Source organism: Alosa alosa, chromosome 3 (assembly GCF_017589495.1).
Source record: "Alosa alosa isolate M-15738 ecotype Scorff River chromosome 3, AALO_Geno_1.1, whole genome shotgun sequence".
NCBI lineage: Eukaryota > Metazoa > Chordata > Actinopteri > Clupeiformes > Clupeidae > Alosa > Alosa alosa.
Window position 1 is genome coordinate 11,329,889 of NC_063191.1, and position 14,627 is coordinate 11,344,515.

General features: G+C 47.7%; 1 protein-coding gene across 2 annotated transcripts in view; it reads left to right on the top strand.

Annotated features, from left to right (window-relative positions):
• Positions 1-4,628: 4,628 nt before the first annotated feature.
• Positions 4,629-14,627, top strand: part of nab1b (NGFI-A binding protein 1b (EGR1 binding protein 1)) — a 23,205-nt gene continuing 13,206 nt past the window's right edge. Inside the window, exons 1-4 of one of the 2 annotated variants that reach the window (XM_048240019.1) lie at positions 4,629-5,039; positions 10,503-11,350; positions 12,066-12,199; positions 14,358-14,403. In XM_048240019.1, the coding sequence (XP_048095976.1) occupies positions 10,505-11,350; positions 12,066-12,199; positions 14,358-14,403 (1,026 nt within the window). In that variant the 5' untranslated portion in view covers positions 4,629-5,039; positions 10,503-10,504. Of the gene's footprint in view, positions 5,040-9,083; positions 9,225-10,502; positions 11,351-12,065; positions 12,200-14,357; positions 14,404-14,627 lie in introns of those variants that run through there. The other variant, XM_048240018.1, reaches the window with a different exon arrangement.

Here is a 14,627-nt window from a genome sequence, read left to right on the forward strand (position 1 = left end):
ACAATTAAAGTGACGCATTATGAGCGCTGCTGTAGCATTTCATCCCCCCACACACACACACACACACACCTACACTCACCACCCAGTCCAGCTCAGTGCTCTGCGTTATATCATCCCACATTCACATTTTATCACACACACACACACACACACACACACACACACACACACACACAAACACACAGATAAAGTTTCACATTCATAATTGTTAACATTTAAGGTGTTATTTGACTCATTCAAGAACTTTCCATTCACAATGGTGAGCATATTACCAGAGGCCAATTTATTCTCCGATTCTTCAAAATGTTGTGGTAACACTCAACAAACATAGGCACCTTTACGCAACGGACAGGTGGTCTGAACAAAGCCAACTGATGCCCACAAAGCAGCAGAAGGTTTTGAAGTTTGAACTCCATCCAGCTAGTCAGTCCGAATGACCACAGATCTCATCTCCTCTCCGCCAGCCTTGGCCTCCTCTCCTCTCCTCCTCTCCCCTGTGACCTATTCCTCTCCTCCTCTCTTCCTCCTCTCCCTGCTGTTCTCTACTCCTCCTCTCCTCTCCCCCCTGTTGTTCTCTCCTGCCTTGTGCCGCGCGCTAACATGACAGTGCGCATTTGCACAACACTACAGGTGCATTAGCATTTCAAATGGCGAGATTAGAGCCGCTCACTCGCTTCCCCCTGGCCTCCCCTCGTGAGCTCGGGCCAGGGCCAGGCCCGCCAAGGCCAGGGGCCTCGGGCGCCCGGCGCGCACACCCGACACTCCACAGCCACTCAGGCCACCTCCCCGTCCCGAAGAGGGCTGAGGGTTCCAGGGCGGCGGAGGAAAAGGCAGGAGGTGTCCCCTGGTGTCACATTTGTTTCCTTTTCCAGTGTGGTCAATGAGAGAATACACTGCTACATTTGAAGAAAAGAAGAGTGTGTCAGAGAAGGAAAAGGGGATTCAGTACACTTTAAAACAGAGGGGATGGATGAACATGAGAAAATGTGTTGCTTATATGTAAGTGTTGTTGTAGTTGTAGGGGAGGGTGTATCATAAATGTATTCTAAGTGGTCTCCTCTAAATTCATGTAACCTGTGGACTTTGTTTTTATTTCTAGTGCTCCTAATACAGATACTTAATGTTGTGGCATTGCCTTCTAATGTGAAATTGTGGCTCTTGCAGGGTTTTTAGTTCTTAGAACAGATACTGAATTGATGCATACCCTCTGGCACACCGATTTGACACTCCACACAGAGTTTTCACATCACATTTACAGAAAAATCTGCTGTGCTTCTTTGACCAATACATTTTGTTGTTGCATATCTCAGCCATGTCTAAAAGGCTTCTTCAGAAAATAACATAACAATTTCATATGACAGCTGAATCCCAAAACCTACTAAAATACGTTTGATCAAACGTGTAAATGGTAGAAAATACGTGAGACCATGGGCACATGATATAAATTAATTAGGTATTTGTGGAAATTATATTCAAAACAGTATGAAATACATGCATGGATCTCCTTCCAACTGGCAGGGGAAGGAAAGAACTCAAGATTAAAGCATAATATGTGTTTGAATGCATTTGTGGCGGTTAGGCCCATACAAAAGGAACGCTGCTCAACATGGAATGAAAGAGGATTACAATCCACATTCTCTAGTAGGGGAGACACCAGAGAGTGCCATGCCATTCCGGAACCGGAATTCACAGAACCATCCAATCACCACACGGGAGCCAATCAAACACAGACTTTGGCTCACTCTCTCGTTCTTACTCTGGAACCTAGCTGCCAGCACCTTCTGGACGCTCTCTCCATGATTTATGAATGTGAGTCTCCTCTCCCTCTCTCAGTCTGGCCAAGGAGCACAGCTCACACAAAAATAATGTCTGAAGCAGAGTATGATTCAATATTTATGTCTGTAAGCAAATTGATGAATGAGGAAAATGCCCAAACAAATAAAAAAAGTGTGTAAAATGACCTTTTGAATAATTTCAAAAACAAATCTCTATTTCTATCTATCTGTCTATCTATCTATCTATCTATCTATCTATCTATCTATCTATCTATCTATCTATCTATCTATTATGTATCTATCATAGACATATGAATGGACCACAGCAAAAATCCCCATTCAACATGAGCATCTTGGAAAAAGCTCTCTGCAGCACAATAGCTTCAGGGTCTCAGTGCTCTGTGGTGGCCAGGTTTCACCTGCAGCAATGAACATACCTGAAACACAGCACACAGCCCCACTGCCACTATGAACTCCCTGTGCCACCTGTCATTCGCCAACATCCCATTGCTGAAATGACTGTAACCCCACCCTGCATCTGGTGACAGCTAACCCCAACCCCCCCCCAGCGCCACCTTCATCTCCATCTTTATCTAGGTTCTGTGGCAACAGAAACAAAGCATGCATTGTATGGCGTCGCTCCTTCCTCAGGCTGGTACCCGTAGCTGGCCTACTTCCTAAAAATAGCTTGTGGTACTGAGGCAGATTCTGAGTTTTAAACGGTACCCACCCTCCCTCCCTCTCTCTCTCTTCCTCTCTCTTTCACATACTCTCTCTGTGTCACTCCTCTCGCTGTCTGTCCATATATTCTCTTTTCACTCTCTCTATCTCTCTCTCCTTTTCTCTCTCTCACTCTCTCTCTCTCACACACACACACACAGACTTTCTCACTCAGCATCACACTCCCCCATTCCGCTGCTCTTGTTTTATTCCAGGCTGAGATCTCTCATTGAGACAGGTGTAGTCCCCTGTGTGATCCAGACTGAGTGTTTTCCTCCAGAGTGCTCTGCTGTGTCGACCGGCAAAGCCATGCACAGGTCACACAAAAAAAACAACAAAAAGTACACTTGCATTAGAATCGTTCTTGAAGAGCCTTACAAAGACAGCTTTGGATTTATTGATTCACTCGGCCTTTGTGCAGAGTTTTTAGAAGTGAGTGTCATAAGTGGAACAGCTCAATTCAATTTGTCTGTTACAGTTAGATGGAATGGCAATACATTAGCTCAACTTCCCAGTTACTACATCAGCTGGCAAAGGAACAGAAGAAAAAACAGAGAGAGAGAGAGAGAGAACAAAAGAAAGAGAGAGAGAGAGAGAGAGAAAGAAAGCATCATCCTGAAGACTTAGGCTGTGGATATGGACGACGGATGGTGTGCAGTGGTATAATCCAGAGCCTCTGTTTGGAGAGGCTTAGTGCCAGCTGAATCACACTGCGTGGGAGTGTAAATATCCTGAAAGAGGAGTCTGTGGAGAACTGCATGTGGGACCACAACCCCTCCCATCCTCCTTTGTGCCCCCCCCCCCCCAACACACACACACACACACACACACACACACAACACCACCACCCCTCCCCATCTCCACTCCCAAACATGTCTGCAAGCCGCGGTCTCCTCCTGAAGGACTTTTCCCTGCCTTCCCTCTTTCTTTCTTCCTTTCTGTCGACATACACAATACGCATACTTTCTTTTTTTCAGCAGCATGTGTATTGTGTGTGTGTGTGTGTGTGTTGAAGGGATGTATGTTTAAGAAGAATCTCAATAAAGTTTATTTTTTTTAATGTCCCAAAATGTTTTAGTGAAGCTTTTGGCTATGTGTCCCTCCTGATTTCTACCAGGAACACACACACACACACAAGTGTGCACATACTCACGCACACAAACCAAAGACAACCAACATGGCTATAATGACTGCATGAGCAATGGCTTGGTAGTGTCCTGGCAAGCAGGACTGGTGCCATGGTTTGCCTGTCCTGTACCTTTGGCACAGTCACAGTGCACCTAAATCTTGCATTACCACATGCCCCTTTGTTCCCCGAAGGAAACCCATTAAGCAGTTTCAATTTGTCCGCTATTATTCATGCATTTGCACGTTAGTGTTGCAATGGCTTTGACGCCTTTTTTCAAGCAATGTTACAGTGACATATTTTGCTATACGCTATTTGTAGCAAGTGGTTAAAAGTAGGATTTATCCTTTTGATAAAATAAACTTTTCCACACACCAAAGTACGTATCTCATCAAAGTAAAACTGCTGAAACTGTGTGTGAAAAAAAATCAATTGCACAACCAGTGTACAATGCACAGAGTATATGTCATGTTAGTGTGTACACACGAAATTAATGTTGTGAATATGGAGGGAAAGAAGGGTGAAATACACAACCCAGTACACTGGCTGGGGCACGGGGCACGAGGGTGGAGTGCGCGTGGGAGTAACCAACATTTATATGAGAAAACCAAGCTTTTCCAAAACAGGAAGTGTGAGAATAGCTAAACAAGGTGGAAATCCACTTTTGAGACAATAAACAAGACTATCTGGAGACAGATATGCAAGAGAGAGGAAGAGAGAGAGTGAGGAAGAGTTTAAGAGGGAGAAAAAACTGTGCAGAGTGCGGATTTGTTCGCTTTGAAATCCAAATGCGTCTAAGCGGCGAGTGGGTGGGCGAGGCACAGGTGTGGGAGTGCGCCAGAGGAATTCACGCCACAGTTCGATGCTAATGAGTTCGCGAGGTGTGTTTTCGGAAAGGTCAGCGGGCCGTTTTTTGGCCGGTTACGTGTGTGGCGGGCGCAAGGCGCTGGAGTTTGCCTCCCCGTTGGCCACTGCCGCTTCTGTGATATGATGCTTGGTATTCCATGCAGCAGCCTCCCACGCCCCGCAGCCGCCCACGCCAGGATCTGCGTCACGCTGCCGCGTGGGAGTGAGAGAGCAATGTAGCAAGCGCGGAATATCCCAATTCTAGCAGTAGGGGAGGAAACGGCGAACAGTCATCTACAGGTTCTTAGTATTAAGTCTGAAGACAATTTCTTTCGACTGTAAGGAGTCTCCGGCGACTCAATGGCAAAGAGCGGAACAACGTCTGCATGAGCGCCGCCCGTTGATTTGTCAAGGTTGCGCGCGTGGTTCACATCATCTCCCCTTCTATCAGGACGCGTAAGAAAGCGTCACTTGAACTGACAGGACAATAATCTTCAACTTGTGACTTGACACCAGACACACAACTATTTGAACTCAATTAAAAACAAGGAGTCTGACAACAAAAATCGCTGGTAAGATATTTTTTGCAATTTCCAAACCCTTACTGCACATTTGTTTTCTTGAATTGCAGTTATGCGCGCCGAAAAGTTTAGCTGGGTGTTTTGGTTATCCATGTGCTTCCCGATAAAGCAAGTTCAGTTCAGCCGTGCACGTAAATTCACGGAATTTGACTCTCCGTGTGGGAGAATCGGTTACTGAATCCCAGGCGCAGGCGAAGCACCGGTGGGCGTCGTTCGGCAGCTGTGTAAAGACAGCATCCTTTGCTTTTTCTTCTCTTTTATGTGTTGATTCTTTCTGTTGTGCAGGAAATTGCTCTCTTGGGTTATACATGATATTTGTCCCGGTGGAAGTCATTTAGAAGTTTACAGCACGGCTGCTTAGTAGTAGCCTAGTGATCCAAACTAAAGCATGGTTCCATTCTTCATTCATTTGGTCGCGCTACTCTTGTTGACTTGAAATTCATGGGTTTATCTACAACGTATAAGAACGCACAGATTAATTAGGTAATGGCAGCTGCGTAATAATGTAATAGATGATCTATGGACGGTAGCCTCCTGCTGCGTTTTTTTAGGAAAAGTTTTGTGTGGTCACAGAATTGTTGGAGGTTATGTTTTGTTGATCAGCTTGAAACGAAGTTGTATGTGTGAACGCTGCTGTGATATCTTGTGTATGGTGTATACTGATTTGTAAGCTCCGAAGTGTTGCCCTGTGCGTCCCAATAAAAAATAACGTTTCATTCAGGATTGCGTGTACAGGTAGACTGAACACATAAATAAAAACACTTTTGCTGATTTTTCACTTTCTGATTTTACACCCTGTCTGGTTGTTGGTCTGCGTTACAATGCCAGACGAGCAATGCATTGTCATCCTCGAAGAAAACAATGGTAATGTTTGCTCATTGGAGGCTTGGATGAGTTGATGGATGAGTTCTGTAAACCAAAATACAGGCTTGGTCATGCAAACAAAACCACTGCTTTGGATGGAGTTTGGACAACCATTTGCTTTTCATAGCAAGAGAGAAAATTCAAGCAGTTTCATACATAGTAATGACTGAATAAATAATGTGTTTTGCACTGATGAAAAGTCATTGTGGCATGCCTCTACAGCAATAGCAAAGCCACTGGATACAGTGCGCATTTTGATCAAAATGTGTGTGCAGTCACACTTGTGCATATCTTGCACTACTTGCAGTATTATTGAGCCATGGTGTCAGAACAGCAATATTGATTTATGTCTGCGTTCACTACAGTTTAGGCTCTGGAGTGTCAATATACACATTCACTGTACACTTTCATTTTTGGGAATCAAACTTGCAGTCACTTTCTGTAGAGACAATTATATGTTTGCATTTGAATTCCAAATATAGTTAAATGTTCCTGTGCACAAATAGTGTAAGTCTTCACTTCACCCGACTTTACCTAAAATGACATTCAAATGTATTTGATGCTTTCCTGAATCAAATCCTAAATGTCAGCATGGGCAACTTGAAAGCTGCCATTGCCATGGTTTCCCCTCACTGCTTGAGTGCTTCTGCTCCTATATTATTCATTAAAATTGATAAGGGCCATGCCATTACGCAATGTGAGTGCACACACACACACACACATACACACACACACACACACGCACACACACACACACACACACACACACACACACACACACACACACACACACAGAAGTGCTTTCAGCAGCAGTGTAAAGTGGAGGACTGGCTCCGTAGCTTCCCACTGCTGCCCGAGAGTGAGGGAGAGAACGAGAGAGTAAAAGAGGAGTGAGGGAGAGGATTGTATAGTGGGAGAGACAGGGTGAGAGGGAGAGGGAGATAGAGAGAGAGGGAGATAGAGAGAGAGAGAACGAGAAAAAGAGAAAGAGAGGGAACTGGTGAGTGCATGCCGGTGAAATTGCAGCACAAGTGCCCTCCACACCACTCTCTGAATGGGCTTTCAACGAGCAACCCTCCTCCCAGGCCGCGTCCCCTGCCTATCCACTGGAGTGCAGGGTTGGCACACCCTTCTCATGGGTCTCTCTCTCTCTCTCTCTCTCTCCCTCTCTCTCTGTCTCTCTCCCTCTCTCTCGGCCGGGCACTGATGCTACTCATTCTCTCCTGGTGAGGCTGGCGACTGAGAAACAGGCCTGATGTGGTCCCTGGCCTGTGGTTAACAGCTTTGATGTGTCCCAAGGGTTGACTTATTGTTATGATGCCATTTATTGAATATGTGTGTGTATGTTTGTGTGTGTGTCTGTGTGTTTCCATTTGTCTGCTGAGCAGTTTTGTTTCCATGCAGTGGCCACCACTCAATTCCTTCAGCCATCTGAATGTCTAGGTCATTAGCTGGTGTGTCACTTTCAAGTGGTGTCATTGTCAGAAGCTACCATTCTTGACCTTGAGTTTCATTATAGTTTCCGAGACCTTGGCTGGTCATGGTTTTCACGGTCATTAAGTGGTCATGGTTTTGTCAATGTTATCTGTCTTTGAACCTAGATAAATGTATCTTGTGATACTGAAACGGAACTAAAATGCAGTGGCTTGTAATTCATGAAAGGACAAAAACGACTTAAAATACAATGCGATATCAAAACGGCATTGTGTAATACGCACAGTGTGGTAATACATGGTTTATAATACGTCATTATTGGGGTGGGTTTAGACTCTTGAGGTAGACTAGATGCTTATGTGACCTAGTTGATAAGCATGCTCTCAGGTGGGTGTGTATGCTTAGCCTGTATGAAGGTCACTGTCTCCACCCCGACAGATTAGCACACCTGACGCAGGTGAGTGCCGCCCCCACCACCATGCGGAAGCATCTTAATTAAGCGGAACCTAAGTGTTACATAAGCCTTAGAGGGAGTGGGGAGAGAGAATGTGCGGGCCACTACCCCACATAGAACACACACACACACACACACACACACACACACACACAGGCACGCACCATTTGCGTAGGTGTGGATGTGCGTGAGTGAGAGAAGGAACATGTCCTGCCCTGCCCGGATGAACGGAAAAAATGCAGGGAGCCTCCCGAGTCGTGCGCACGGACGAAGGTGGAGGGTGGGAGGGCCAGGGAGAGAGAAACCGAGAGAGAGAGAGAGAGAGAGAGAGAGAGAGAGGGATAGATGGGGGAAGAATGGGAGGGGTGAGGCTCACAGAGAAAGACAAACCCTCCCCCTGAAAAGCTGGCATGCTGCTTAGGGAGTGAGGAATGGAGGTGCTGCCAGGTGCTGCCAGGGGGAGATTGCATTTTGAGGCGGAGGAAACATTCCTCATTACCACATCAGTCCTGAAGGGGTTTTTTTTTTTTTTCAGCCATATTTTGTGTAAGTGATTTGTGTGATTTGACATAAACAATCAATCTCTGAGACTTTTTCCTTCTTCAGCGAAACACCCAAGCTGTGCATAAATGAAGAGTGTTTTTTAACAACAACAACAACAACAAAAAAAACAAAACTACAGTAAAAAAAATGCAGGATTCTCTCAGCAAATGGAAGCGAGTGAATGGAAGGCATAGCTTGGGCATGCTGCCATCTCCTGCTATGAGATTAGAAGCGCCCGCCTTACCAGGGTGCCAAGCACCCAAGCCCCATGTGTCAGTGCTGCCTGGCAGTCTGGCGCATGACTGCTGATGAGGTGGAATAGCCTGCTGTACGGCATACTGGGAAGGCAGAGGGCACCGGGTAGAGATTTGTTTACCGTGTGTGTCAGTTGTGTTTGTCGCACCTCCGGCTTCATACTCGTGTGAAGGATAAAGTCGTGGAGCGTTACAGACACTACTCTAGAGCTTGCAGAGGTTGTCTGGATTTTGAGCACTTGGGATGAATGCATTTGAAATGCAACACCTCCTCCTCACAGTGTGATATCCTGACCCCCATCTCCCCAGCCCACACAGTAACCCCCCCCCTTTTCCAATTTACCCCTTCTCCCTTCCCCTCCCCTCCCCACTCCAGCTCTACCTCCACCTACACACCACCCACTACCCATTCCTCGCCTCCACCCACCACCTCACATCTTTTATCCCTCTTTGTTGGGGATCCGGATTCCAACCCCTCGCTCTTCCCCTCCTCTGCTCCTCTCTTCCTCTCTTCCTCTCCTCCTCTCCTCCTCCTGCTCAGGAGATGAGGGACCGTTCCAGGGCAGAGACAAATGGAGCCTGTGCAGAGAGAGGGCCCACCTACGGCCAGAGCAGAGGTGGAGTGTGGTATGTGGCTCTCCCAGCACTCCAGGACACTCCATAGACCCCTCTCCCTCTCCCTCTCCCTCTCTCTCTCTCCCTCTCCCTCTCTCTCCCCTCTCTCTCTCTCTCCCTTTCTCTCTCTCTCTCTCTCCCTCTCTCTCTCTCTCCCTCTCTCCCTCCCTCACTCTCTCCCTCCCTCACTTACTCTCTCTTTTTTCCTCCCTCTGCTTCTCTCACTCTCTCTCTCCCTCCCTCACTTACTCTTACTCTCTCTCACTCTCCTTGTCTGTGCTTCCTTCTCCCTCCCTCACTCTCTCCCTCTCTCTTCCTATCTCTCTCGCTCTCCATGTCACTCTCTCTTTCTCTCCCTCTTGCTCTCCTCCCCCATCTCCCTCTTTCTCATACTCCCTCTCTCTCTTGTCCTAGCTCATGTGCAGGCCCAGGCTCCACTTCTTTCCTTCTCTCTACCTTCTCTTTATCCCTCCCTCTCTCTTTCTTTCTCCCTCTCTCTCGCTCTCTCTCTCTCTGTCTCTCCCTCTTGTCCTCTCTATCTCTTCCCATCTCATCTCTTGGTCCTGGGCTCCACCGCAGGGCTGGGATGGGAGCCATGTCTCTGGTGTGTCGAGTGGTTGTTGTTGCTGCTGTTGTCGAAGGTTTAGTCGGGCGCTCTGTAATTATGCACATCTGTGCACCTCTCTGTGAATCTAATGTTTCAAAAACCTTGTATCTCTGTCATGGTATCAGGCTGCTTGAAATGTAAAAAGGTGATTCCTGACCTGGGGTTTAGTTTTCTCTACACATCTGTTGGTATTTATTTACAAATCACTTTTCGGTTTCCCCTCTTCCCCACTCCTACCTCTCACATTCAGTTAGCCGGCCGGAACAGTTCTGGTTCTTAAACTGAGTCAGGTTGAGGACAAGGACTCCTTTCTTCCTCAGTTTCTTTCTTTTTCCAACATTGAGATCCAAAAGACCTGTAACAGCACTGCTGTAGTAATTGTGGACTTAAGGATTAGGTTGAAAAGGGTTTCTCTATCATTCTCTCCACACAACCTCACACCCAGTTTTGCTCCGTTCTCTCACCCCCTCAAAACCCTTCATCGGATATGGTGGCGACTTAACTCTGTCCTGTTGGGGAGTTGCAGCTCTTCTCCTTTCAACGCTTTTTAGTAACGCCGTTAGAACGTTAATGAAAAGCATTCGTAGAGAATTCCATGGCCCTGCACCTGTGATCTGCACTTTGTCTTGTTCCATTCTCCTCACACACTCGCACTCTCTTTGTTCGTCCTTTCCTCTGGGCAGGTATGCCGGCGACTTTACCCAGGACTCTCGGGGAGTTGCAGCTCTACCGAATCCTGCAGCGGGCCAACCTGCTGTGCTACTACGACGCCTTCATCCAGCAGGGCGGCGACGACGTGCAGCAGCTGTGCGAGGCCGGCGAGGAGGAGTTCCTGGAGATCATGGCGCTGGTGGGCATGGCCAGCAAGCCGCTACACGTCCGGCGTCTTCAGAAGGCGTTGCGCGACTGGGTGACCAACCCGGTGCTCTTCAACCAGCCGCTGGCCACGCTGCCCGTCTGCAGCATCCCCGTCTACAAGGTGCCCGAGGGATCGCCGAGCCCACTCCCGCTGCTGCCCCGCGCCGGTGAGTCCCACGTCAAGACGCCCAAGTGCGGCGCGGCCGCGGCCAGTGGGGAGGCCGGTAAGGGTGGACAGGAAACCGGCAACGGCAGCTCGGGCGCCACCACGGCGTCCCCTCTTCAGAGCGGCGCCGAGCCCCGGTTCTGGGTCGGTCACTTCGGCAGCAGCGTCAGCGGTGGCGGCGGCGAGAGCGAGCAGAGCCTGTCGCCGGCCGAGCTCGGGTCGCCGTCATCGCCACGCGACGGCGGCCTGGAGGCGCTGGACGCGGCGGCCGTGCAGTCGGTGACGGAGTGCGTGGAGCGCATGGCATCGGGGCTGCAGCCGCGCGGCGACCCCACCGAGGTCAAGGAGCAGCTGAAAGGCAACAAGAAACTGGCCAAGATGATTGGACACATCTTTGACATGGCCGAGGAGGACCCGCGCCGCGAGGAGGAGATCCGCAAGTACAGCGCCATCTACGGCCGCTTCGACTCCAAGAGGAAGGACGGCAAACACCTGACGCTTCATGAGGTGAGAGGAAAGAGGGAGCGAGGACGCAAGGGAGCGAGGACGCAAGAGGACAAATGAGGAAAGAATGAGGCAACAACTTAGAATGAGAGCGAAGGTCACATGGCACAATGGAGCTGTATAAACTGGACAGGTTAGGTTAAGGTTAGGTTACTGGACAGGTTAGGTTTAGTACTTACTTACTGGACAGGTTCGGTTAAGTACTTACTTACTGGACAGGTTAGGTTAAGGTTAGATTACTGGACAGGTTAGGTTAAGTACTTACTTACTGGACAGGTTAGGTTAAGGTTAGGTTACTGGACAGGTTAGGTTAAGGTTAGGTTACTGGACAGGTTAGGTTAAGTACTTACTTACTGGACAGGTTAGGTTAAGGTTAGGTTACTGGACAGGTTAGGTTAAGTACTTACTTACTGGACAAGTTAAGTTACTGGACAGGTTAGGTTAAGTAGGAATACTTACTTGCTGGACAGGTTAGGTTACTTACTGGACAGGTTAGGTACATAGGGAATAGGACAAGTTTGGCTGTGTTGTTAAATGAAATGAGGTGTGTCTTTTAATTAAACATCAGTTTTGACTTATATTTTAGTTGTGGTGTGCATTGGCTACTTAAAGCTAATTGAGCGATTAGCATTTAGTTTATTATACAAACACTTTTTATGTGTTTTTGCGACCTTGTTACGATGAAATGTCTCACAGAATGCCCTCTCTCCTGCTGTAGCTGACTGTGAACGAGGCTGCTGCCCAGCTCTGCATGAAGGACGTGGCTCTGCTGACCCGCCGAGATGAGCTCTTCGGCCTGGCGCGCCAGATCTCTCGAGAGGTCACCTACAAATACACGTACAGGACGAGCAAGTAAGTGTTCAGCTCAAGCAGGGAGATTCCCAGCTCCTTAACGCAGTTCTCAATGATAAAGGTGACTGAAATTGCAATCAGCGAAAAAGGAAACGTCAGTGGTTGGCTTGATGATTTTATCTTGAGGTAATGTCATTCTTGATACTTCAAAAAGGGGTTTCAGCTTTAATGTGGTCATATCATCAATGAAATATCTGTAGAATTCTCTTTGTGGAAGATTTCGTCCATTTCACAGAGAATTTCATTTCAAGTGATTCCGACTTAGTGAAATGTTCCATTCAATACAGTCACAGGACAACTTTACATCCAATCAGACACAAGCACATGCCTGTGGCATCCCCATCACCTATAATCTTCCAGCTCCGCTTCAGTCTGGATGACCACACGTCACCTTGTGTTAGCCTCTCCTTTGGCGTTTGTTTTTTTTTAACAAGCTCTAACTGACCGCCAGAGTCCCTTGCCTGAGTCATAAAGGCCAGTTCTCCAGATAGATCCACACGTACCGCCTCCCTCTCTCAGCGCGCCACACGCTTTAATGAGTGCGGCCTCTCCACCACTGTCCAGTGTCTTTTCTGTTTGAAGAGGGCTTTTGTCGTGATAGTCTACAGGGGAGGGGGGGTTCATGGCATTGCATGAATCATGGCATTGAATTTTTTTTATCTGTCTGTCACGTCCTGTGCTCAGAAATAGATGAGGAGAGGGAAGGAGAGATGAGGGGAGAGAGGGAGGGAGAGAGAGATGAGGGGAGAGGGGAGGGAGGGAGGGAGAGAGAGATGAGGGGAGGGAGGGAGGGAGAGAGAGATGAGGGAGGGGGGGAGGGAGGGAGGGAGGAGGGGAGAGGGGAGAGAGGGAGGGAGAGAGAGATGAGGGGAGGGAGGGAGGGAGAGAGAGATGAGGGGAGGGAGGGAGGGAGAGAGAGATGAGGGGAGAGAGGGAGGGAGGAAAGTGGTTGATATTCCACGGTGTGCACAGATGCTCTCGCTGTAATGACTACTTTCGAAAGAGCCACCTCCGAGTCTGTGTGAAACTGAGAGAGCGTGTTGCAAGTCGAGCGGACATGGAGTAGTAACATCAGCAGCAGCTGCTTCTGTACAGGAGAGTTCGCTCGGCGTGAGTCCGCCGGCAGCTCAAGGTTTCGTGCCCGCGGCGATAAATGAGGCGAGACTTTTAAAAATGTGTCGAGACGATCCAGGGTCTGGGCTCAGGGTCTGGTTCTTGACAGTCTCTTTAAAGCTCCAGCTAGAGCTGACTGAGAGCCTGGGAGCATCTCTCTCTCTCTCTCTCCCCCCCTCACACTTTCTAACTCCTGCTATCTCTCTTCACTCTCTCCTTTTTACCTTTCCACCTTTCTCCTCTATTTCTCAATCCCTTCAACATGTCTCTCGCTCTCTCTCTCTTACTTCTCTCTCTCTCTCTCTCTCTCTCTCTTTCTCTCTGTGGCTCTCTGTGTGAGGAGTAATGAGCTTGTGTCTGAGGAGGCATCCTCTGCCCTCCCACTCACGCGGATCACATAGACAGGCTCAGTACGACTCTCGAAATTGGCTCTGTGAAGAAGAAAAGAGAAACGCTAGCAGGCTCCTCACAGGTGCTTCCTGGATTACCAGGCTGGCAACCTGAGGGGATGGAAAATTCCACTTTGGTGTTTGTTAACCTCTGTAAGGTGCACTATCACGGTCACACCTACAGCAAAGATTCTATCTACAGATCCAGATTTTTTTTTCGTGTGTGTGTGTATACTGCTCTGTTGGCATGCCAGAAACTACAGGTTTGGCAAATCAAAAAACTGGACTAGTTCTTTTTACACAAGCCAACGGTAGTTTTTTACGCCTTGCCAAATCAGAAACCTGAAACAAACCTGGCTGAAAGCTTTTTAGATCATGATCAGAATAAGGTTGTAAAATTGAATTTTATAATACGTAATTTTGATCTGTCAGCAGTTATCTTCATTGTATGTGTGTGTGTGTGTGTGTGTGTGTGTGTTTGAAAGACAGAGAGAGTTTGTATATGTGTCCTATTCAAAGCACCCTTAAACTGGAGCGAGATGTTTTCATATGAGCAGGTGACAATGTCAAGCTACATTCCCTCATACTTGCTGCTGTCTCTCATTCCTGCATCCAGACTAACAGCCTCTCTCTCTCCCCAAACCCCCATTCCTCAGATCTCGCTGTGGAGACGAGCCCTCTCCAAAGAGGATCAAAACCGAGGTCAGTTCATCACTCTCTCTGACATTTTACTTTCAAAAGCTTTTTTAAGCTGTTACTGTACGTGGCATTTTGTAGTGTGACTCCGTGAACTTTATCTTTAGGAATTGGCATCAGGCCAGACTAAACTGGCAAGTTGTCAGGTATTTTTGATCTGCCGAAATAATCCAAAAGCATGGGTTTAGATTAGATTCAACTTTATTTTATTTTTAAAAAGCATGGGTTTA